This window comes from Cotesia typhae, unplaced genomic scaffold (genome assembly GCF_013202065.1).
Source record: "Cotesia typhae breed Kobodo isofemale line unplaced genomic scaffold, CoteBio_Ctyphae contig_4, whole genome shotgun sequence".
In the NCBI taxonomy this organism is placed as follows: Eukaryota; Metazoa; Arthropoda; class Insecta; order Hymenoptera; family Braconidae; genus Cotesia; species Cotesia typhae.
This window is the reverse complement of record NW_027423748.1, coordinates 4,918,241-4,945,438: the sequence shown is the minus strand read 5'-3', so window position 1 is coordinate 4,945,438 and position 27,198 is coordinate 4,918,241. Positions and strand designations below refer to the sequence as shown.

General features: G+C 32.1%; 2 protein-coding genes across 3 annotated transcripts in view; both read right to left on the bottom strand.

Annotated features, from left to right (window-relative positions):
• Nolo (ADAMTS-like no long nerve cord) overlaps positions 1 to 27,198 on the bottom strand; it is a 163,575-nt gene that overhangs the window by 119,729 nt on the left and 16,648 nt on the right. The window lies entirely within an intron of this gene.
• LOC141527622 (uncharacterized) lies at positions 3,371 to 4,262 on the bottom strand. The gene is made up of 2 exons (XM_074243192.1): positions 3,823 to 4,262; positions 3,371 to 3,636 (listed from the first exon to the last, which is right to left on the bottom strand). Exons 1-2 carry the CDS (start codon positions 4,199 to 4,201, stop codon positions 3,371 to 3,373), a joined length of 645 nt encoding a protein of 214 aa, XP_074099293.1. The 5' UTR covers positions 4,202 to 4,262.

Genomic DNA, 27,198 nt, shown 5'->3' with positions numbered 1-27,198 from the left:
ATATATTAAAATTGAAAAATTTTCGTAAGTTATTTTCTTATTTATATATGTAATATGGTATGACCGTATAAAACTAAATCACAAGTCGAAGTTGATGAAAAAAAATTCTTTAAGTTTGTAAATTATTAATAATAAAAGTTTTTTATATATTTTCAATAGAACAAAAAAACACACACACACATTGTGAAACTCTCGTAGGAACAGCAAGAATAGCTTTCTAAAACCTCAAGACGTGGAGATCTGATAAGAACTCGATTTTCAAAAACCTGGTCGAAATCAATAACTTCCCGATTTTTGGAAAATCATTAATTTTCATAGCGAGAAATTAAAAATGCTTAGTCGTTTTTACCCATAGTAAAAACATCTTATAAAATTTTTTTTGCTATTTTCCAAATCATTTATGAGATACAAAGCATGAGCTTGAGCCCGACAGATTTTTAAATGAATAAGATTTTAATCTCAATAAACTTTTTTCAATTGTTGTGAGATTCGTTGGAAATGGTCGATTCGACCATAAGATATCGCTATTAGGTAAAATTGAAGAAAGTTTTTGTCATATAATATCATTTAAATGAATCAACCGATTTTAATCAACTTTGTCGTAATCACAAAGCTTCACATAGTTATAAACTTGAAGTCAATCGATCAATCGATTCATTTTGAAAAATTAGAACCTGAAATTTGGCAGCTGAAGGACACAATTTTTTTTGACTAAACTAAAAATCTCGTTATTTTTGCAAAATATATATATTTCTGCAAGTACATGTTAAGCGATAAAGTAGAAAGTTTTTGAATAACATTAAATCTGGTCAATTTTATCACTACTGTCACAAAATAAGCGACTATATGCACCAGTGCATACCCAACTGTGGAGTTGGCGGCGTTCACGCTTGGGGCTTCCACTTTAACCATCAACACGATGAGCTTTACTCTGTAGTGTAGTGCTTGGTAGTACAGTAGGAAGTAGGAAAATCATGATTCGTATCCCGCACTACGGTGATTCTCTACTTCTACTTCCAGCGCTTTCACTGTAGTATAGTCACTTCTCATCTTGCTTTATATGTTGTACACTGTATAGATACACTTTTAAACTACCTACATGTATACCATCTGCTGTGAACTAAATGTCGTTTAATAAAGCACAGGGGTATTTTAAACGTATACAACTAATTTGACATTACAGTAAACGACGCATTTTTTTGTCATTTGTTTTTTTTAACATTGCCAAATCTTTTTCTTTTACTAAAGACAAACTCATACAGAAAAAGGGAAGAGGATTAATTTTTCAGGTTCATTTTTAAAGTAGCCTCCGATTGTGTTTTTCTATTAATCTATATTACTACCGTCATTGTGAAAATAATAGCTAGATCCTTAACTGTGCTGACAGGCTTGTAAAAGTCGAAAATTTGAAATTTAAAACAAGTCGAAATTAACTATCGATGAGAATGATATGAAACCTTGAAAAGACGCAAATTCAAGTCAAGACCTTCGCAATGACGCTAAATTTCACTAAAATAAAACTGATTTTATCATATGACTATCTTGGAGACAAAATTGTTGTTATTCTCTTAATAATATAGACATACTTTTTTCAGTATTCACTCTCATGTCAAACATTAGAATGTTATAATTATTTGTTTATCAGGAATCTGAACAAGATAGGATCATTAGGGTGATTCAAAAAAAAAGAATATTTTTTTTTTCGTTTGGTACTCTGAAAAATAGGTTCCTAGACACCTCTAAGAAAGCCTCTCCAAGCATGAGTTCTTAATTGTAACGGGAAGGTCCTCCTTCTTACAGTTTTCTATTTTTTCTTATTATCAGATAGAAAAATTTATATCTCGCTTCCAACTACTTGAAAAAATATCTTGTTCCTTAGATTTTGTAGGAAATTGAATGCTCTACAAAAAGGTCTCTTACGATTTTTTTCGTAAACCCAACCGTTTAAAAGATATTAACGGTTAAAGTTTGATTATTTTTGGGAAAATTTTTTATTTCTTATGAATTTTATAACTCAATGAAAAAAAATCATTATGAATGATGAAACTCATAGTTTTGTAGGAAATTTACTGCTCTATAAAAATGGTCTCTTATAATTTTTCGATCAAGTTGAGCGTTTACGAGATATTCATCGTCAAACATCAATGCATATCAATTTTTCTAGTTTTTGATCAATAATTCGAAAAATTTCAATTTATTCTGTGAGTTTCAAGGAAATTTAGACAAATTTGAGTTTCTATGAATAGAAATATGTTATGAACTATTTTTTTAATTAGTTTTTTTAGTCTTGGACATGTTTGATTACATTAAAACAAAAAATTAGTGCATTTTTTTAAATATATAATTCAATTTAGTGTGTTTCACATGTGTTTCACTTTTTTATCGAAGAATTTATTTATTTAATTATCAACTGCCATATAATTTTCAATATTTTCAACATAACGGTACACTTTTACTGTAAATAATTTCCTCTATTGCAGTTTGGGTAGTTTTTTCGATGTTCTTTGATAATTTGCAATAAGTATTGGAATTGCTCTTCATTTTTGTCAAGCATTGATTATACTCACTAACTAATGCAACATCTCGTTCTGCTGAATCATTAACAACTTTCAATTGGTTAAAGTATTCTTTATTTTCAATGTAACTGTCATTAGTAGGCCACGATTCAATATCTTTATCAAGGAAGTCATATGGTAAATCAAAGATTTTAAAGAGATTTAAAGACTTTTTAGAAACAAAGTCACTCAGACTTTTTGCGTTAATGAATTCAAATCGTTTTTATCAATTATAAATTTTTTAGCTTTAGAATCTGTACCGTTACGAGTATTAACAGCTCCAACAATATTTTTTTACTTCCAATGAAACGGTATCGTCAAATAATGATAAAATGGCAAGTTCATCACTTAAATACCATAAATGCAAAATCATTTTTCACAAGTTGCTGAAGAAATCAATGAATTGATATTTTTGTACTCGAATAAATTTTTCAAAAACTGCAAGTCATGATTAGCAGCAGTTGTTGCAGAAGTTGATGAAAACCAACCTTTTAAATACAGTGTAACTATAAATATACAAATTTGCCGAAGACCGTCCAATTCTTTATTAGAAAGTTTAAATTCATTTCTGAATAGAAACATTTTTAAACTGTAAATTGCCTTCGCCATCCACCTAGCATGATGAATTGCACCAGGACGTTTGAAAAAATTTCTTCTTGAGGCATTTCTCCAAGGAAAATCAACGACAATTCCAACAATTCTTTATAGTCATCTCGGGGTTGTAGTAACTATCAAAAACAATTAAAAATTTGTCAGAAACAAGAAAATTTTTTTCTTAAAATCGCAGTTAAATCATACCTGTAAGGATTGTGCAATTAAACTAGATATTTCATTTTTTTATCCAAAATGATATCAGCAACAACAGTATCTTCAATTCCAGATTTATAATTAGTTTTATTTATTTCATCCCATGATTTTTTAAATCTTCCGAACATTGGTACGTTTGGCCCAGATGACACAGGCCAATATACTTCAAATGCACTTCTCAATATGATCTCAAAAATGTGGTGACGACATGGTAACCAGATTAACTCTCTTCCCAAAGTCTTTTCAATTGCCTTACATGTACCGTTATGAATTCCTGTATAAAGAAAATAGATAACTATCGTTAAATTTAATATTTTCAACAAATTGTAGATTATATTTAAAATCCAAATGAGTAAATAATTCTCAATAATTTCAAAAGTGAAATTCAGTAAGCAATAAAAATTAAACTAGAACGTTAATAATTAAATATTTTTAGATTAAATTATCATTGATAAGTTACCTGTATTAACTGCCGTCGTGTCAAAACACATCGCCTTAACATAATTAGTAATACCCCATTCACTCAATGTCGATAAAATGGCTGATGTTTGATTGTCTGCCGTCCCAGAATTCATTTTTGGAACCCCAAGTAATTGTTCGGTACCAAATGCAGTTAAAATAACTGGTAGCCGTTCCACAGATTTTGATCCAACAAGGTCATTCAGCATTTTTCCGTCCCAATGCACAACGTATTTATCGTGTGTCTTAAAGTTGTCATTAAGTCCTTTAGCAATGTCTTCTCTTTGAAGCATACGAGCTCGTTGAATTGAACTATAACTGAGCGTTGTATCTTCAATTTTAATACCTACTGCTAGTAAAACCGGAGCAATAATAAACATCGCATTTCTACTGCTGACATTAGCTCGGTCGAGTCCAAAAATGACTTCAGGAGTTAAGACATCAAGTTTTGCTCGTTTTGTCGGAATTGGAGTTCATACTCTGAATCAGATCCAAAATTTTTAACTCCACTTAATGTATACGTAGAGAACGACTCTGATTTTTCACTTGGAACAATCGCATGACTGGTAGACGGTTGATCTAAGTCTGGAATAAGATCTGTTTTATAAATTAAACGAAGAAAATGTATAGAATTTATTCATTTTGATGACAAATAATTAAGAAAGGACTCCAAAAATTGTCTAGTCAAATGTCATCTAGTCATCTATGAAAAGTTACACTACTACCTGACTTTATAATAATTAAATATCTCAGATACTTACTACTCTCATCTATTCCCATTATAGTTGTGGTTAAGTTTGATACAGGTACATTATTAGAAAGAATCTCTTTATGGGTACCGAATTTTTGATCCAAATACAACTTTCTAATATTATCATCAAGCACTTTTAAGGATTTTTCGCTCACAATGTCGAATAATTGTTCAAGATCAGTTTGAAATTTCATTTCCTTTTGGTTTTGCGCTGAATTCTTTTTATCGAAATTTTTTTGTAATTTTAACCATTGACTGTGATAGCGAAGAAATTTTTTGACTGCATTAGGAGCTCCACTAGTTGGAATCTGATTTTTTCTCCACAGTTCAATAACTTGGTCAACTGAATTTTTAGCACTTTGTTTGATTGAATACTTTAAAATTTTAAGTTGGTAGAAAAACACACGCATAACCTCTTTCACTTTTGGTAACTTACGTTCCGAAATTCTTTGTAGAGGTATTCCGATAAAACGTATTTCTTTATTCATTGTAGGTTAATTGATGATAAATAAATTTATGTGATGATTATAAGACTTATTTAAAATGAATTATTTTATTACGTATTCAAGATGATCAGTTTTAGGAACACTGAAAATACGGTATTAAATGGGTAGATACTGAAGATAGTTGAGAGTAAAAAACATAGATGGCGTTAGTTTCAGAAGACAAACAGAAGAAGAAATGGAATTCAAAACAAAAATCCCCTCGAACGAAAATTTTATGTATATTTTGTGAAAAACAATTTAAAAATACGCACTGAACAAATTTCATAATAATAAATGACAACGCGATTAAGATTTTAAATTATTAAAGATAAAATTAAAAAAATATTATTAGAATAAAAACTTTCAAATGAATTTTTGAACAGAAAACATCTATAGGAGTTGCTTTTATAATAAAAACTCAAATTTGTCTAAATTTCCTTGAAACTCACAGAATAAATTGAAATTTTTCGAATTATTGATCAAAAACTAGAAAAATTGATATGCATTGATGTTTGACGATGAATATCTCGTAAACGCTCAACTTGATCGAAAAATCATAAGAGACCATTTTTATAGAGCAGTAAATTTCCTACAAAACTATGAGTTTCATCATTCATAATGATTTTTTTCATTGAGTTATAAAATTCATAAGAAATAAAAAATTTTCCCAAAAATAATCAAACTTTAACCGTTAATATCTTTTAAACGGTTGGGTTTACGAAAAAATCGTAAGAGACCTTTTTTGTAGAGCATTCAATTTCCTACAAAATCTAAGGAACAAGATATTTTTTCAAGTAGTTGGAAGCGAGATATAAATTTTTCTATCTGATAATAAGAAAAAATAGAAAACTGTAAGAAGGAGGACCTTCCCCTTACAATTAAGAACTCATGCTTGGAGAGGCTTTCTTAGAGGTGTCTAGGAACCTATTTTTCAGAGTACCAAACGAAAAAAAAAATATTCTTTTTTTTTGAATCACCCTAAGGATCATAATATCAAATCTATTAATTTTGTTAATTTTGTGACTATTTATATGACAAAGACAACTTTTCAATGTAAGATATTAATTGTTGTAATTCGTATTATGGTAAATATTGTAATTGTAGCGATTATTATGTCATTTTGTTGGTTATTAACATGTGTATTTTCAGATGCCTAAGGAAAATCTAATAAATGATCGAAACGTCGCAGAAATAATAATGTTATTTGTTATTATGATCCTATTTTGTCCACATTTCTGATGTACAAATAATTTTTGATAATTATGGACGATAATATTAACAACATTAGAATTTTATTATGCTTGGACTGTAAAATCGAGAAAATTTAATTTTTTATACTTCCTATGTAGTACACGGAAAAAAAAAAATTCGAAAAATTACAGTATAAAATGTAAAATCGGTCCCGTCGTAATCAAAACTAGAAAAATTACAGTTTGAAATAGCATTTTTTTAAATTCAATTTTTTAATTTCATATTCAGAGCTTTCAATGTAAATATTTCACTCTATAATGTAATTCTTATATAATCTGTAATAATTACATTTGAAATTGTAATTTTTCCAGTTTTCATCACGAAGCGCCACGTTGCATTATATACTGTAATTTTTCGAGTTTTCTTTTTTCCGTGTATTTATATGATTACAATCATGATGATTTTAACTATCTCCGATGATAAAAGTTACCATCTAGATAATAAACCGTATAATCATAATTGTGGGAATTAACATCCAGTGATTGTGCTAATCACAATCGCCATATAGTTGTATTGATCATTTTAACTTTGGAAAAGTTAGTAACTATACTGGATAGTAGAAGCTACAAAATAGAGATGGTTACCGTTAACATAAAATTCTCTCCGTGTGTCATTGCATTTTGAACTCAGTTAAAGTTGGAATATGATTGCTAGCACAGTGATTGATAAATATTTGCGAAGTACGGTCCAACTCAATTAAAATTGATGATTAGATGGTAAAATACTGAGAGTGTCTACAAACTAACTTATTTGTTTTCAGAATGAACTAAACATGGCAGTGTTCAAATTGGTGTAAATGTTATTTTCAACTTTCTTAAAAATATTTATACTAAAGCTGACTGATGAATTCAAAATAAAACTTTTTTTTTTATTGTATAACCTATTCATATAAAAGAGAAGTTGAATTTCGTTTTTCAAAGCTTTTAGCTGAATAATAACAACCAGGAATGATAGCCGAGTAGTTTGAGGGCCAAATTTAAAACTTCTCGTCCCTCATTCTGGTCAAACGTGGATTTAAATCCCAGCGAATGCTGAAAAATTATTTTAGTTCTAATATTCGCCCTGTCGCAGATCAGTATTGGAGTAAGACATAAGACGTAAGCCATCTTAAAAACACGATGAAGAAATTAATTAAAAATAAAAATAACCTGATCAATGGATTCTGTAAAACTTCGTGAGTTCCGTTGTGATTTGAAACTCGATGAAACGAAAAAGTAATATTATAAAGAAACAAACGGGTCCATCTATATGATTTAACGTGCAAATGAAGGAAATAAAATACATTATAGAGTGTTCCTTAAATTTCGGGCCTCCTCTTTGTAGGGTACTTCGTAGCCTCCCTACTCATGTCTATCCAGAGAAAAGGCGTCGTATTGTAAGTATAGTATCTACAGTAAACGCTTCCTATGTTTGACTTGATTCTCACTATATTTAACGTTTTTACATGAACCCAAAGAATTTAGCCAGTTTTACCATGTTTTTCAAAATCAAATAGCAACAGCTTCGAAATGACCAATATTGTCTGTACTTTTAACCGGACCCACTCAAGTAAGAGTATTTTGACCCGCTGAATCCGAATTTGACGTCCATTTGGCCTGGTCACCCTCCAATTTTGAGTAAAATGCAAAAACCCAAAAAAAAAATTGCGAAAAACTACAGTCACACCGATAAAAAAATTTTTGTGGACCTTGATCTTTATGTTTTTCAATTTACTGAATCTGAAATTTAACAAGCTTGCTGAGTCGTCAAAATTTGAAAAAATAGCGAAAAACCCAAAATAATTGAAATAAATCATGAAAAATCGAAATTATCGAGATAAAAAAGGTTTTTTGGATTCAGATTGAGTATGATTTTGATGTATTTTGTTCCACTGAATTTGAATCTGAAGTTTTTTGTCTCGTTAATATTTCAAAGTTAAAACAAATCTCAAAAAACCAGAAAAAATTGCAGTTATAAATATGAGAAAAAAATCTATTATACATACGATTGTTAATAACTTGGGTATATTTTTATGGATGGAATATGATCCTAAAATTGAAAAATTGACAAAATTTTTAAATCTGTACTAAATAGCATGTAAAAAGAAGGTACGAATGTCCGGAAGTAGGGTACGGTCACAAGTACCGACAACTTTTTTTTTGTGTTCCGGTGTAATTTGTGAATACTTTTGTAATAATTCATTTTAAAATTTCTCCAGAGAGTAATTAAAAAAATCAAGGTTTTGAAAATTCATTCACGACTGCCCATTTTTAATTTATAGTATAAAATACTAAGAATAATTGCAGACAAAAAACAAAAAAATTCAGTGATACTAAAGAACTCTCTATTGTTTTGTCTTATAAATTGTGGGAAAACACGAAAATACTCATGTCAGCGGGATTCGTTTTGAGGTCAGGTGCTATACACCCGCTTACAGAATAGATGAATTCCATTAAGATGGAATCAATAAGAGTAATTGTGTAGAACCGTTGAAAATTGAATTTTAGAGCTTGACCTTAAAAGTTTCAATACAATTGAAATTGAAGAAATGATTTTGATTTTATTTTAAGATAAATTTGAATGATTTTAGCAATTAAGTTATTACAATAGAATCATTGAACCAGAAATGTATGTAAATTATGCGAAGCTTATTTTTAATTGGTGCTTTCTCAAATGAGCCAACCATTTCGATTAATTTTTCTTCATTTTTTTCTGAAATTACTTTTAAAAATAAAAATTTTTCATCTGAAAGTTAAAAAAATAAATAATTCATTAACGGTTTGTTGTGATAGAAGTGGAAAACTTGGTATAAGAGTTGCTATTAGTATGTAATAATATATATTAAAAAAATAGTAAAATTAAAAAGAGTCACTTAAGAAACTCGGTGATTTGGTCAAGGATACCCCACGTATAGATAATTAATAAACGTTTCTACTAATTAAACTAATTAATTACACGCAGAAGAGTTATAAATTCTAAATTAAAAATAAGCGCTTACAATTTCATCGGTAATGTTATTGCGTATTTTAAGAGAGAGAGAGAGAGAGAGAGAGAGAGAGAGAGAGAGAGAGGGGGGGGTGAATCTCGTGCAGAGTAATTTTGAATCTGTATGCAGTTGAAGTGAGAAATCCTCGAGCCAATAACACTCGGCATTATTATGCAGATTGCGCGGTAACCCATATTAGTTCGTTATCACATCCAACATCTTGAATATAACACAGTGTGAGTCAAGCCTACTATACAGAATATAGCACAAGAATAAACAACTTCTTGCACGTTTGCCCTGCTCGCACACGTGGGGGTGTGTCGCCGCCCTCGAACCAGAAAGAAGGTAATAATAATATAAATGCTTCAACCACAATAGCAATTCAATTATGCTTTCGAGTACGTCATCATATCATTGTAAGGATTTCTTCACGGTTTGAACCTTCTTCGTTAAATTTGATGTATCTTCCACTCGTTCTCGCAGATAACTATCGACACGAAACACTGTCAAAAATAAACACTCATATTTTTACATTGCAAACAAATATTATCGACTTATTTAAATAGTAGTCTCGTATTCAAATAAACTAAAAATATTGAACGAAATTACAGATTCAGAATTTGAAGAAAAAATTATTCCATGTTATCTTACTCCTCATGTCATTTGGCTTTGTTTGAATTTCTTATAAGTTATATAAGTTATAAGGTTTTATTCGAGGCCGCAATTTTACCATTTCTATAGGTATAAACATAACACAGTCATGTTAGAGTCTTGGTAGAGACAGTATCGATTATGTATCCAGGCCTTTAGGTATAATACTCTAGGGATATCTCGACGTGTGCGGCATTACTGAGTAGAACGAATAGAATGAAGAATGAGAAAAAGAAAAAGTCTTATATGGTGTGAGACAGAGAAAAACAATGAGTTTACGTCTATACGTATGGGACAATATGTGCACCTTTTCCCATATTTTCGATTCTTCTAAGGTCACTTGGTATTTTTATTGGATTTGGAAAGAGATTCTTAAGATACTGTCGACATATTTACATTAGTACTCTTATTGAGTTCTAAGTCATGAAATTTCGAATTTGAATATTAATTATTCAAAAATGGGGTTCACTCTATTTTCAACAACAAAATATCAATGATTTAATTAGAATTTTGTACTAACTTTACATTTTTATTTGGTAATATTTTCCATACATATCAACAGGAAAACTCAAATAAAAATATTTATGCATGTAAAAAATATTGAATTGATTATCAGATAAAAAAATTAGGAAAACGGTTGACCTTAAAGGCTATCCCTGCAACTTCCCGCTAACTCTAAACCTAAGGGTTCAACATTTTATTTATTTTGTTTTTGAGCTCTTCAAGCTCAAAAATATGATTTTTGGTTCATTTTGAACTCTTCGAGCCCTAAAAGATAACTGTTTTATGCTTTTGAACTCTTCGAGCATTCAACGCAGTTTTTTGAGCTTTTTAAGAACTTTTAGAGCACAAATTAGTTATACCATAAATTCCATAGAAATTCTGAAAAAAAAATTTTTTTCAATTTTTTTCGACAACGATATCTCACCAACGAACTAACTGATTTTGACCGGACTGGTGGCGATAGACATGGTTTATTGACGTTAAGAGCTGATTAGTTTTTTAAATTGATCGCTAAAGTGGTTTAAAAGTTATTTTAAAAAAACGAATTTTTGGAAATTTAATTTTTGAGATTTCTCAAAATTGATCGACTCGAATTTTTCGAACTAGAGTCAGAAATCTAAGGGAAAGGTTTCTAGGACCTTAAAACGTCGAGATCGGAGGAAAACTCGATTTTAGAAAAACGTGGTAAAAGCAATAACTTCCCGATTTTTGAAAATTTTCAATTTGTTAGCGGAAAGTTAAAAAAGAAATAAAAAACTATTCTATAATTACTGTTTTTTTCGCTTATATTGATAATTTAATTGAAATGGAGTTTGACAATACGATGTCAATTAATGATGTAGTTAAAAAAATATTTTTGAATCAATAATTATTATTATTGTTAGTTTTTAACAATTTTTTTCTGTTCGAAAAATTGACTAAGGAAACTTTCATTTTTCAATTATTCTGTTTTTGATAAACTTTGAAAGTTAGAAAAATTTTATGGGTTAAGATATTATGTACCCGACTTACCAATAATTAACATTCAAATTAAAAATAGTGATGATAATTTAAAAAAAATTTCATATTTCCATTCTTGATAATCTGTGTATGAATGATCTAAACCTCAACTGACCCGAAAGGAGTACACTGGCCAAGAGAAACGTGCCCTAGTACAAAAGCTGGAACTATACTGTTGAAATGTCAATTTATTCCCACACAATACCTCAATCAGGATGCAAACAACAGAACCCAAGCCAAACTGGATTGTATTTTGCATTGAGAGATGGATTTGGTATGAGTTGTATGCACGCATGCGCATCTTTCGTGGTGTGTATACAAACTATAAAATGATTGGTACACATTCTATTTACAAAATTGCATAACATACAGGCGTGATTTTTTAGTCTTTTTATTAAGATTAAAAAACATTGAAACCTAAAATTCATCAACAGTTTAACTTAATTGATAAATTCACGATGAGTTTGTGAATTAATTTTGATTGAGTATACACTAGAGTAAATTCAATCGGATAAAATAGCATTTACCTTACTACGTAAAGCTTATCCAGATCGATTTGTTCGAGAGTTACTACTCCGGATTTAGTTTCCACTTAATTCTAACTGAAATCCTATATAATATAAGTCTATCTATATACATGTGTCTGCCCAGCTAATTCAATTTTTTATCAGTTTAAATATTTCCAACGAATCAACTTCCAAAATTTATTCTGTACTCATTGAATTTCGTATTGATAAATTAAAAGTTTGTTAAGCAATATCTTCGTTGATATTTTTAAGTTGACTTTAAAAAAATATGTTTTTATGAGATCTTCATAAACTATAACTATTTTCGAAATGTCGGATTTTGGAAATTCGTCTAATGTATCGATTAAAAAATTTATAAAATTACTACTTTATTAAATATTTTGTAAACTTTTAATTAAATTTTATTGCTAATTTGTCGTCGAACTCAAAGTGTTTGATCGCAAGCAGTACTGACTTAGTCTATATATACTCTTAACATTCGTTAACGTGGTATGTAACTTGGATCAAAGTGAACAGCGTAATGAATTGATAGCAAAAAGTTGTGTGTTCGAACCTATCACGAACCTGATGAAACTCGGTTTACGTAAGTCGGAGTGAAATCAATAGCTTTCAAATTTTTAAAAATTATTAATTTTCGTAAAAGAAAGTTAAAAACAATTTGTCGCATTATATACAGTTGATAGATAAGATAACCGTTACAACAATGCCAGATAAAATATTAATTTGAAAAGAAATCAATCATATATTATTATTCAAAATATTATTTATAAAGTTAACTACTTCAAAATAAAACTGAAAGCATAATTAATAATTATGTATGTAGAAAATCTAACATAGAACATCTATATTTTTTCTAATGCAAAACATACTTGTATAAAATATAGTAAGTATTATTTCAATAACTTTTTTTTATTTTTTCAATACAAAAACGTCTATTTTTTAGTGTCGGAGACAAAAAAAACTTCAATATCATGTTTTTCACGGTTTTCTGCTGGAAGATAGCAGGAATTTCAATTCTCAAATTACAAGATCCACTGTACCATTACCAAACAGATTTATTTATTTTTTTTATTTTTGTCAAATACTGTAGTATTAATGAAATCAAAAACCAAAAGATTGATAGAATTTCAGATTTTTCATAAAAATATTAACGTCAAACACGTTTGTGATATTGAATATGAATCTTTATAAACCAGCTACTCCAAAAATTGAATTATCTAACGTATGTAGTATAAATTTTTAATGAACAAGTTGATTCTAAATAAGCAGGATAAAATTAAATCAACTCGAATAATAAAAGATATTTTTTCAGGGTTCGCAATTTATTCAAAGTATTCAAAGATCAAAATTATCAGTAACTCGTCGGTATGACAGTAAAATTTACTATTTTAAATTAATGTCTAAAATTAAACCCCACAAAACATTTCTCAAATATAATAGGTTAAAAACTAGAACTCACAGCAGGAAATCAATGAACTCAAATAAACTACGGATGTGTATAGAAAATACATGAAATTCTATATCCAACAATTGAGTGTCTTATAAACTTTCTTTATTCAATACTCCAATGTATTGCACATTGACAGTAGTAACACGTGTTACATTTTAAGTTATAAGTTACAAAAACTATTGATTTTATTTTGTGTTGTTTAGCTCTTTGAAATTGTGGTTGATGTTGCAATACGTCGTTTGGCGTTCCATCATTTCATGGTTCAGCTTTGTAATAAATATTTGCGTTTTAAACCTACACAGAGAGAAAAAATATTGCTATTGAAGCTATCTACTAGATAGTTACTTGTAGATTGCTACTACAGCAATATTGCTTAGCTCTGGTAGCAATGGTTTAAATGGCTAGGAGAGCTATATACTACAACGGTCTTCTTACCGCGCCCTTTAACACACACACACACACACACAGCAGATTGAGCATCTAGCAACTCCAATGTTTTGGAATAATTAACGCTAAATCTAATAGAAATCACTTTTACACCGTAAAAGTTTTCAGCTATAGAGTGTTAAAAAAAGTCTGTCCAGAAATATCTTACATTTTTTCTGAATTTTTTTTTCAGTATGACAATCTTTTTTCAAGTTTTATCAGGTGAATTGTTTTTCACTTCCATATTCTTTGAAGTAAATTTTTATGAAAAATTTATAGCCAGATGCATGAATGTCGAATTACATAAACATCTATGAAAGTAAAAAATAAATATCAGAGACAAAAGAATGGCACATTTTTTTAGCAGTCCGATATAATCAATCAGGCTTTAAATATTTATATTTAAAGTGCCACGAGTAAATTTTTTTATGTACTCTTTTTAGATTCTATCATGTGAAAACTGAAACGTCCCCTCTGCTGTAAATTTTTATTTATTAATTAAACTTCAACTAGTAGTCATATTTGTTAACATACATCAAATGTATATATTTATATTTATTTTTTTTAATGAAAAAATGTATGTTTTTAAAGCTGCTCGATGATTACGTTCCTCAAACAGTTTTATCAGTTGATATTGAGTTATGAATTGCGCTACTGATTTATATAAAGATAAAAAAAAAAAAGAATTGATAATAATTTTTTTGAGGACTATTTTATTTTTTCTGTTCGATTACTACATTAAATAAAATTCTATGTACTATTATTTTTTCTATAAAAAAAAAATTTTTTTTATGACTGGAAAGAAATTGTGCTTACACTGCAAGCTACAAGAGCAGTTGCTCCTCATTTTTCGGTTGTGTTGGCATTAAAAGAAACGAACAATTTTATCTAAATAAAAGCGACGTATGAATTTACCTTCTTGCAATTTTTAAAATTTTATTTTCTGTTATTTTTTCACCATCAAATAAAAATTAATGTTTGATTTAAATGTAACAAACATTATAATTCATTTTATTTTTACTCATAGTTTTTAAAATAAATTTATAGCTTGAACGGTGGATAAAATTTTACACTTTTATTTCGTTTGGAATAATTTTAAGAGGTATTTATCCAAACAGGAGAAGATAAACGAAGAATAAAAGGTAGAGTGATGTTATTGGGAAGAGAAGGGTGCCGGGTGGTAAATCTTCGTAAGTAAAATGTTGACCTAGAGCTCGATGCCTCAAGTCTCCATTGCGGTCGAAACTTTTGCAGGCGGAAACGCCGAGGCACGTTTCGCCGCATTTATCTAGATGTATCTTCCGGTTCGGTGCAGGCTAGAAATATGGAAGTGGGAATCGAGTTTGCTGCATTTAGCCTCAACCTTCGTTGTGTAGCCTGTGACACTATAATATTGTCTAGTCTTTTTACACTTTATGCTTTTCTTATTAGTCTTTTTTACCGTAATAATATGACACTTTTTTGTTATTTTACTTGAAATATTTTTTCTGAAGATTCATTTTCCGATAGAATAAGAGCAATTAAAAAAAGTTTGGCACATCCAAAAGTGGACGACTCATAATGCTCATTCGTTGGATAAATAAAAAAAAAAAAAATAGAGATAATGTACTGAAAAAATATTTTTTTTTAAATTTTATTTTAAATATTACTTTACTTTTTTTTCTATTTAAATATTACTTTTGCAATTTGTTATTTTTTTTTATTACTTTCAAATACAATTTATATTTTATTTTTTCATTTTAAATATCGCGCGGTGTTTTAAACTGATCATGCGCACTGAGTGTGCGCCAGCATCTGCTGTGCTCGTCGGTAGAACATTTAAGGATACGGATATACAAATACTCGTGTGTATTTTTTTTATTATTTTAATTTTTTATTAATAACAGTTAAACAACACTAAGTAAGATGACCATTTGCAATACCAATCTTCACTAAGTGGATCTCAAACTAATTAAAAAAAAACTGATTGAATTCGTCAATTTTTACGCAAATTATCATGTTTCAAACGAAAAATGTGCTGATTGACAGGGATTTTCTCTTTTAACTATTTTGAAATTTTTTTTTGGTTCCATTATCTTAAATTGATTTTTACTACTGACAGAATTAACCTCTTTTAATAATTAATAACCCCTTAATCGAATATTGCATCGAAAATAATGCTGTGAAGCGGGAAAGAATAGGAGTTACGGTTAATTGTTACGTGAAGCGTTCCAACATTCACGTAACAGGATATTTTGGTAGAAAAGGATTGAGAAAGGATTAAGAGGATCTTCTTAATGAGAGTGTATAGAATATGAGAGAAAAAATTCAGATAGCTCGGACTGAGATTCGAACCCAGAACCTTCCGATGACATGTCGGCTACTCTACGATTTGAGCTACCCGGTCTATAAATTATCTTAACTTAAATTATCAACCGAATGATGTGGAAATTGATTTGACTCCGTGGATTACCAGTTGTGTAATTAAATAAATAGTTATGAAACTGAAGCAAAACAAATTTTTTGATTGTAAAGCACTCTCTGATGCTTCGCATCATGAGTCGTGCGATTATTAGTTACTGATAATTATTCAGCTTTTTAGAGCCAATACTAAAAAAGATAAATAAATCTAAATAATGATAATAGACGGAAAAATAAATATATTATAATTATACAACAATTATACTTATTGGTGATAACTATAATAATTGATTATAAATAATTATGAAATCATTATGTACAAATATTATTATTGAATTGTTCGATATTGGAATGAGTGGATGTGGTTATGTTCGAGGGCGCGGTAGAGAAATCGTTGTAGTATAGCTCTTCTAGCCATTTGAATTTAAACCATTGCTACCAGAGCTATGCAGTATTGCTGTAGTAGCGATTTACAAGTAATGATTTAGAATATGGCTCCAGTAGCAATATTTTTTTACTCTGTGTAATTTTAAATCGAATGATATAAATAATATTTAAAGATACTATTAATAAAAATATTATTTGAAACTGTATTTTTAAATTTTGCTCATGTATAAATTATCACAAACAGCACGTATAAATTTAAAAATAAATAAAATTTTATTTTAAAAGCGTTAAAAATTTCAAATTTACACTTTTTATCCATTCAATTTCTTCTTACATTTTCTTTAGGCAAAGTCTAACCGTTCACGTATGCAACACAAAATCAGAGACTTGCAGACATTCTGTGAATGTAGAATCAAGCGAATATGAAGAAAGACAGTTGACTTAAGAAAGTACTGTTTAAATGAAGTAGAAAAAAGAAAAAGAAGCGTATGAAATAAAGACGTAGACGAGAGTGTAGGTCAAACTTTAAAAAAAAATCAAGAAAAAAAGGATGAAATTTGAAATGAAATGATAAATAATTTCAAAAATACAATACCGTGAAATGATACCAAATTTTTGTTTTTTAGTATTTTCATAAAGCTATAAATCAATGGAAAAAGTATGTCTTGCGTCTGAATAAGAAAATATAGATTAGTCTGAAAATAGAGGCCATCAGTTGCCAGGAGGTATGAGTTTTTTCTTCAATGTTTTTTTGCTTGTATAAATATCTATAATCATCATTTCAATTGTAAAAAAGACAGTTCGGAATGAAAGCAAAGAGAACATATTACAGATAACGTATAATATAAAAATGATTAAGTAGAAAAATTAAAATCAGGTCAACAAATGACTTTTATTTTTACCCTCAAGTCATTCGACATTACATTGCAAGAGTTGCAAATGTTCGATTATCCTCGATAGTCAGTACTCGAGAAAACTCTAAGAAAATTTATGCGCATTTCCTTTTTTTTTTTTTTTGATTGCTGAAGGAAAAATGAGGTCAGTTGTTAGAACATCTGGAATCTTGCTTGTTGTACAAAAAAACATTTCCCAAAGGAAAGACATATTGACATTTTTATTTATTTTCTTCCAAATCCATCGATCATACGGATATTTATAACTTAAAATTTTTTTAATAAATCCAAGCGAGTCCACGAAATAATATTGGGATTTTGTTTCCGTAACGACGTTTAAATTATTACTCGTTAGTTTACAACAGATGTAAAAAAATATAACTTGTAACTTGCATAGTCACATGCGAAATTCAGTTGTGCACGGTATTCCGTGTGAAGAACCATGTCGTCGAGTACGTGTTATTCTATTTTTACATTCGTCAACAGTATGATATCTTCAGTGATTTCGATCCATGTGCATTGTACATACATGCATGCTAAACTGTCACATGGGGTTATATGGAAGTCGTATATTTTACCGAGTGTAATAAAAAAAAAAAAATAAGTGCCAACAGAGATAAAATATTCATACGTATCCTATACAGCGATTCCATGGTATGTTCTCTTTTATTTGGGTAGAGGTTGTTCAATGAATTTGAGATTACATAAGTGGATATGTGATGTCTTGCACTATCGACATCACTTTCGCAATACTTTTTTTCTATTGATGCTTACCTATGTAGATGACTCTATGTCAGTATATTCATTAGTTTCTAGACGTATATGTGTTATCTATTAAAAATACTAACTAATCAGCATTCGAAAATTATACAATTTGAACAATCAGATATTTAATTTTCAAAAGTTTCCAATGTATTATTGACGTTTTTCAACTTTATCAGTCAATTTATAAAGTCAAAACTATATCATATATACTTGTTTCATAGTTAATTGAGTGCGTTTATAAAATAAATGATAAACACAAGAATATTAACCTCAAATATAAATATTGCAACCATTTTTTCTATTCAGTATCCAAGTCGAAATGGTGCCGCGACTCCATAACCGTGTCAAAATAACCGTAGATAAAATAACTTAGGGCAAAATAACCGCAGACAAAAGGTAATCAAGAAAACTAGAAAAAATAGAATAGTAAGTCAATTTCCAAATAAACACACAAAATCCGTGAAAAAAAATGCATAGCACGATAACAAGCTTATGTGTTGCTTTTTAATGTCTCTAATAATTTTGACGTTGTTTTGTTTGCGGTTATTTGGTCCGCGGTTATTTTGTTACAGCGCTAGTCGAAATATCTACTTGCATGAAAGAAAATATCGGATTTAAAAAAAATGGTTTCATTAAAAAAGAAAAATAGAAAAAAATTTATAAACAAATTCTTCAGTAGCTTCACAGACATGAAATTTTGAAAAAAAAAATCGGAGTGGTCAATTTTAAAAAGTGGCAGGTTTAGTATGGAATACTATATACATAAATTGCTCGTTTAAATATTTAAGATAAGATAGAATCCTAGTAAACCTCAATCTCACCTAACTGAGTTCAAAAAGGCATATTAAGCTGGAAAAGTGCTAAAAGAATGACAATGAGCCTCAAATGATTTTTCTTGAAAGTCAATAAGTCACAAGCAAAACAAATCAAATTGAAATCACATTTTATTAATGCTTAAAATTATTTGTTGACTTTTAAATAGTTTTTAATATTTTAATATTACTAATTTTCTATTAAAACAAAATTAAACATAAAAAAACTGGATATATGTATTTATTTTCCACTTTTATACACTGAAAGAAATTTTCTTTAAAAATTACCGTTAAATTCACGGTAATCGTGGGATGCATGGTACGACGTAATAATTTGTCGGTAAGATAATTTTTGACTTTTTTTAACAAATTTCAAAAATGGAGATAAATAAAAGGGCCTTATTATGTCCCTAGATTATAATGAATTTAACGGTAGTAAAAAAAAAATTTTTTTTCCGTGTGTAATATTTATTCAAGAAATCATCATTTTTGGATTTATTTAAATATTAATAGATCAATCTTGCATCAAGTGTAATTTAGATTCGATAAGTATTATCTGATGCTCATTGAGTCTTGATTAGATTCATTTAAGGCTTACTTATGCTCTTTTACTATCATTGTAGGCTCAATATGCTTTTTAAGCTTGATTGTTAAATTAAATGAGTTGAAGTATTTGACCCGGGTATGGATAGGTTGTTTTAGATTGCTATAATTATTCTGTAGATCACCGGATAAAGTTGAAAAATATCAACTGAACGTTGCTACATTTGAAAAATCAACTAACATGTATTTAACCCGTCTAAGTTGTCAATGTTGATTAATTAAATAATAGTTTTCAACATGAATAAAAATATCAACTTGAATTTATTGATAATCTTTGGTAGCATTGATAATGAAAAAAAATTAATTTGAGTTAAAATGTATATGTATTTAATTGTATTTAATATGAGGACATTTCGGATAAATAAACATATTCAACTGTCGATGAATCCACGAGATTGTACCAGCATACACACAAAGATAATAAATTCGCGTGGGAATGAATTATAACATGCAGTGGTGAATTTCAATACACGATTCGGAAATTAAACAAATCACTATGTATGGATAAATCTATTATAGAGATATTAATTGTAATGGAATGATATCAACGATAATAATTAAGACAAAATTGTGCAAAAGCTTTTTTAGCATTTATTTAATCAATTTATAATTTTAAGGTACATCAAAAAATACATTTTTGATAAAAAGTCCTCTGTTTTTGGTTATTCAAAATTTCTCTCTTCGAGTTATTTTTAAATATTGTACATATTGATTTACTAACTTAGACTTGAACATTGGATAAGCTTTATATACCTCGATAATTTAATGCACATTTAAATTTTAATATTGAACAATTAACAGTTTCTTTTTTGTCTTCACTGAATGGACAATTTAGTAGAGTCGACTAAGATTAACTTTGTCCTCAAGAATTTTGCTTGAGTAGAATTAGAATAAAAAGTTTGAAATCGTGGAAAACATGTTTTTCTACATTATAAACCGTTTATGTCACATGTTCCGAGTGTAATTCTTTTTTCGATCGTATGTATGACATCGTGGGTACAAGAAAAATAAAGAAGAACTGAAATACATCTAAATTATAAAGAAAATGTGGAAAAATACTGCAAATACAACAATTCTAAAACATAACAATCATTTCTATATTTCTTCGTAAATTCAAACACGTAATAAATATTAAAATTATTTTCTCAATTTAGTTTAGTTTCGCGAAAGGAATTTCATTAAATAATTTCAAATAATCTACCAATTTTACAGATGATTGTACATTATTAAATATAATTTAATTTTAAAAAGGAATTCTAGAATTTTCGAAGAAAAATTATCTACTCCAAAAAACAAAAAAGCTGAACTGGTTAAAAATTAAAAAATTACAACTTTTTGAAATATCTAACCCGTTCTTTTTCTGATAGAAGAAATGAAATCGAATTTTTGGCTAATAACTTGTCAGTTTGACTAGACTTGCCAGTTACTGGCCAGATACTGCTTAGAATCGACTGAAAACTTGATTATTTATACTAGGGATAGGTTAATTGATAATTAATGATTAGTAATCAAGTAATGAGGATCAACCATTTTTTGGATTATCAAAATTAGTTAACCATCAATCCTTGTCAATTGTATAAACTTTACGTTGTGGCGAGCACGTAATTTTCTATTATTTAATAAAAGTTTAGTTATTATTTTAAACGTTGTGAGAGAAAAAGAAATATATATATTTTATCTATTTTTAAATAAAAGAGAGAGAAGGATAAAAAGACGAGCCATGAGCGACCAGAGAGACGAGCGTACCGAACGAAAGGGAAGAAGAAGGATCAAGAAGAGTAGGGATAAGAGCTGGCGCGCGCGCGCCACTGTTAGAGAGAGAGAGCGAAAATTAATTCACTACCTGCCGTTAGGTGTCGCAATTTAGTTCGCGCCGTCCCAAGGTGGAGCGGCTCACCAAGTACTTAAGAGCGATTTCTTCGGCCGGTTTGGTCATTCTAACTTGAGCTGTGAAGTGTGGTGTTTCTCGGTGAACAGTGGCAGAGTGTCGTGGATCGACTGAAACAGGTATTGTGCTCCAGTATCCCTTCACTCTTTTTGACCACCGAATGTCCGTTTATATTCTAGTCGTGGGTATTCCCTACGATCGAATATACACCCTAGTAGATGAGGTTGCCGAGGAGGGCGGTATCACGCTCACCGAGGTAGTACCTCTTTATCGTGTTGTAGCTGGAGATTACGTCGAGGCATTTCCAGACGTATCTCCATTATCGCGTCTCTTGACCAAAACCTAAGCGGGGTATTTCCTGGATTGGCTTTCCCAGTCGGAGTACTCAGGTGGGTGCGGACAGATCGTGGGTATTCCCTACGTCTCCCGTGACTCTTTTGGCTACAGGGCCTAACTCTGTAGATAGAGGGAAGGGTACAAGTCCGTTAGAATCGAGTAGGGGTTAGTCTATCGTGGAACGCGTCGTGAGTCCCAAGTACATAGGTCGCGGCTCGTCTCTCATAAACACGTGTATAAAGGTTTTATGTATATATTGTTGTATATATATTGTTTATTATCATTTGATTATTATTATTATTTTGTTATTAAATGCTCAAGGGGGTTATCCCCGGAGTCCGATTCTCCGAGGGCCCAGCCTGAGCTCCATCCGTTACTGCTGGACCACTCCGCACAACAAGGCGGTTAGTGATCACAGCAGGCCAAAGTCATTTCCCTTAAGAGACGGAGAGAACCAAGTAAAACAGCCTTCTGCATCCTAACTGCCAAGAACTCAGCTTTTGATGAACAAGCTGGAACTTTGGCAAGTGAGGATACAAAAGACTGTTTCATCCCTCCTAGGACGCCAACAATCAGGACGACAAGCTTGACACTGTAACCTGGGTAAAGTTTGCCAATTTCAAACAGGAGGTCCTGATATATTTGTCTTTTGTGCTCTTCTTTGGCTGAGATGTTATATTCAGCAGGGGCCGAGAACTCAATGACATAAAACATCACGAGTGGCCTTGTCGAAGAGCACAATATCAGGTTTGTTGTGATCTATCCGCCGGGTTGTTGCAAATGGCATGTTCCAATAAATTTTGCAACTGTCATTCTCAACAACCTGGGGAATATCTCCTGGCAGATAAGGCAGCACTGGTGTCACGTCAATACCGTAGCAATGACGAAGATAGTAGTACAGTACTCTCAGGGCAGCATTGTGACGCTGGATATATGCACCTCTCGCCAGCACTGGACATGCCGACAAAAGATGCATAAGCGTCTCCGGATGTTGTCTACACCTCCTACAGGAAGTGTCCGGTAGCTGCACCTGGAACACCTTGCTACGGTACTCAAGAGTGTTAATAACACCATCTTGGCAGGCAAATATGAACCCTTCAGTCTCGGACATCAGGCCAGCTGACTTTAAGAAGGAAAACGTCAGCTGGATGGACAAGCCATGATCATGCACGTGTTTAAAGAACACGCTGTGCATGGACTTGTCCATCAGTTCGCCAAGGAGTAGTTTTTCCTCGGTGTTCCTGATGACGCTCTTAAATTCCTCCTTTCGAAGTTCCATAAGAGCGTTTATTTCTCCAAGACCAAGGGTTCTTGCCGCATATATTGCTGCCTTATACAAGAATGACCCCTTATGTTCATTTTCATGTTTATGTACAATTTGCATAAGAAAGTCATCCTCGTCTGCAGTGAAATTGACAACTTCGTGTGTTAAACCCAGGACCAAACGGTCGTGAAGCCGCTCCAAACTCTGCAAACCTCTCCCACCGATGGATCGGGGGAGGTATAATCTGGCGACTGATGAATTGGGGTGCATGCTCCGATTCATATTGATGATCTTACGGGTTTTGATGTCGAGATCTCGTAAATCCTTTCGGGCCCATTTCAGGACACCGAAAGTGTATAGTAAGACTGGGACAGCGAGCATATTAGTAGCTGAGACTTTGTTTTTGCCGGAAAGTTCGGAGGACCAAATTTTCCGGAGTCTCCTAACATACTCGCTCTGGAGAGTTGCTCGGACTTCAGAGACCGCATGCATGCGGTGCTCTTCCATTCCTAGATATCTATACAACTCCCCGGCGTCTAATTTGTCTTAAGACGCTCCCATCCACTAATTCGACATCATCACCAGTATCAGAGCACTTACCCTCGCCAGATGTACGACCGCACACTTGTCCAACCCAAAAGACATTCCGACATCTCGTGTGTACTCTGCTACGATGTTGAGGGCCGCTTGTAGATGATCTTTATCAGCGCTATACAGCTTCAGATCATCCATGTAAAGCAGATGGGTAATCGAATAGTTTCGATCACCCGGAGGCCCCACAGAGTACCCACGAGTTTTACGGAGAGCAACAGATATAGGCAGCAGTGAAACGCAAAACAGCAGAGAGCTCAAGGAATCACCTTGGAAGACCCCCCGTTTATACTCTACAACTCCGGTTACGTGCAATGCATTTCCACTTCCAATGTGAAAACGCGTTCGCCAGAGCTGCATTGTACGCCGAATGCACTCCACTATTTCCGGATTGACTCCCAGGCATTTGAGTAGATATAAAATCAACTCATGTGGAGTTGAGTCAAATGCCTTGCGATAGTCAATCCAAGCCATTGACAGGTTGCGTTGATAGTAGATCGCATCTTGTAAGACGCATCGATCCACTATCAGGTTCTCCTTGCAACCTGACAGGCCTCTTTTACTGCCACGTTGTTCATATATCTGTTGCCATACAGGCTCTATCTGCTGCAAGATACGGTTATTTAAAATTTTTGTAAAAATTTTATAAACCGCATTCAAGCAGGTGATAGGCCTGAAATTCTTAGGGTCAGACAAGTTACCTTTTTTAGGTATCAGTACGGTTCGCCCTTCTACAAGCCAGTTCAGAATCGGATCGTCAGCTCTAATGTACGATGTAAATATGCAGGCCAGATGGAGGTGGGTAGAAGTAAACTTCTTCCACCAGAAGACATTAATGCCATCTGGTCCCGGGGCAGCCCAATTTTTGCTGCCATTTAGAGCTGAACGAACTTCATCCACACTGACTGCAGGGCTTTTTTCATCAGCATTCTGCCGACGGTGTTCCCGACAGAATGCTTTGAAGTCGTGCAGAGCTGGAGTATTGGCGTTCACGTTTGGTTGATCTCCATACAACTCAGTCCAAAAAGCTTCCACCCGCTCAGGTGTTGGATAAGTCCCAGTAACATCGGTCTTTGATGTCAGAAACCGTGAAGGGCTGGATCAAAACAACGAGTTGTCGACCAACCGCTTCAGCCTTTCTCTAGTGACTTTTTGGCAGTCACTAGAGCCCGCAATTTATTAAGAGACTCTTCTTTGATGACAAGAAGAGTACTCTTGTTCAGTGTGTGATGACGCCACCGAAGTTCAGCAACAATGCGTCGAATTCGGGGCGTGTATGCTTTTGAGTTGTTTCGAACTCAATCACACACTGAATGCGGGAGACATGTTTCCGGGATCTGTCAATTTTGGAGCCAAGTTGTAAGATGCGCTGTCTCAACCTTGCCTCGATCGAGAGACAATGTCTCTCTCTCGGAAAAGCTGAAACTGCTGCACCATACACAACCTGGCTCACAGTGAGCAGGGTGGAGTCCTCCAGGATGGTTGCACGGAGATCTTCGTTTACCGCGTCAAGCTGTTGTTGGGAGTAAGTTATCTTTTTAGATATACTTACTTGCCGTCCTACAAAGGGATTGTTGTTGTCCAAGGAGGAACGGCGTCGCTTTGGTGTAGTTGCGCCGGAAAGGAAAGTCTATTAGACTGCCTTCTGTCCGGCACAAGCGATCTTCTATTTCGCCGAAGATGAGCAGCATAATTACGCAGGTGTTTGGGCGTAAAATGCGCTAGCTCCGGATGCATATCACTCCAAAGAGTGTGCATCCGGGCCATATAGCCGCTCACCCCCGGCTCGCTACGTTGGTAGCACACCAAGAGATCGACTCTCAGTTCCTCTGTCCACTTAAAGTAAGTCCTTAAGGCGCCAGGGTCGTCATCTTTCATCGGGTCCGGCGTGCTCCTCCCACCTGATGAATGGTCCTCATCCGAAAAGGACCGGTTGTGGGGAGCACTTCTGAGTTGGTATCTTGTGGTAACTCAGTTATTTCCATGCAGTGGGTAGTTGGCCCACTGCACGGAATTATTATTATTATTATTATTATTATTATTATTATTATTATTATGATTTCTCAATTTGTAAGGTGTGTCTAAGTCGCGAGATTAAAATAACCTATTTTTTTATCACTTTTATCTTTAATCACTAATGTTTAATAAAATAACATATTATTTTATTTGAATTATTTTTGATTGTCGAATAAACCCCAGCCCTATAGTAATAAAAACATGACTCTGATATATTTTAAGATTAAAATTAGTAAAGTTAGCTGTAGTTGTGTGATCCTCCAAACGAACTCTGGGTCCGGCGAGCTGTCCATCCGGAGGAAACTTCGATAAATATTCGGGGTGAGGCCTTCCAGCCTTCCGCAACGTTACAGGTTAACTTTTGGCGCTCGAACAGGGACATTAATAGATAGATATGCAATCTTAGTAAGGAATTAAAATTCTTTTTTTTATTTTTTTTATTTTACGGATTTTGTAAGTAATAAATTGATTGCCCTCTTTTGAAAACTAAGTTACTCATTAAAAATGTCGGTCAGACATAGTCCCCCGGTTAAAACGTCTTTCCTATGGAATTTGAAAAAAGCAGATATTATCGAGGAATTAAAAAAGCATCAGATAGAGTTTGACCCAGCAGCAACGCTGGCAGAATTAAAATTAAAACTACGCGATTTTTTAAAATCTAGTAGCAGAGTAGGTAGTAAAGAGAGTTTAGTAGACAAAGACGAAACAATGACCGACAATAAAGATGATAGAAACGATTTCCCACTTAACATAGATGTACGCGTTTCACGCAAAACAAATTCAACACAGTCAACACCGAAGAAGCCGAAAAGAGGTTAAGAGTAGAATTCGAAAGAAAAGAAGCTGAAGAACGCGAAAGAAAGAAGAAAAATAACAGGAAACGTAAGACAACCGAGTTAAGAGAAAAACTGTTAGGGTTACTAGGGAAACATTCAAAACAAACCACGCGGACACAGACGGAAAGTCCAGAAGAAATGCGTACAAGGATAGAAAAAGAGGTTAGAGCAGAATTAGAAAAAGAATACAATTCCAAAAATAGTCAGCAGGTAGTTAGTCAGGCTACAACAAATTATGTACCAATTAGACGCAATGACTTAGATATTCGCGATCAAGTCCGAAAATGGGGAGTAGCATTTGACGGGGGTAAGGGTATCTTAGATTTTATTGAAAGGATAGAAGAAATGAGTCTAAGCTACGGGATCGAAAGCGATCAACTAGTTAAATGTATTCCAATTTTATTAAAAGAGAAGGCGTTATTATGGTACAGAAATAACAAACGGGAATGGAAAGCATGGAAAGAATTCGTGAAAGACCTTAAAAGGTTTTACATCCCAGCGGGTGTAGACGTACAATTAGAAGAAGAGATTCGTAATAGAATGCAAGGATTAAAAGAACCCGCAAAAGAATACATTA

What these genes read in the sequence shown, in the direction of transcription:
- LOC141527622 (XM_074243192.1), bottom strand. Translation starts at nt 4,201, where the DNA reads ATGTTTATTATTGCTCCGGTTTTACTAGCAGTAGGTATTAAAATTGAA. An exon ending in CACGACGGCAGTTAATACAG is followed by an intron (nt 3,637 to 3,822) that starts GTAACTTATCAA and finishes TTCTTTATACAG; the next exon opens with GAATTCATAACGGTACATGT.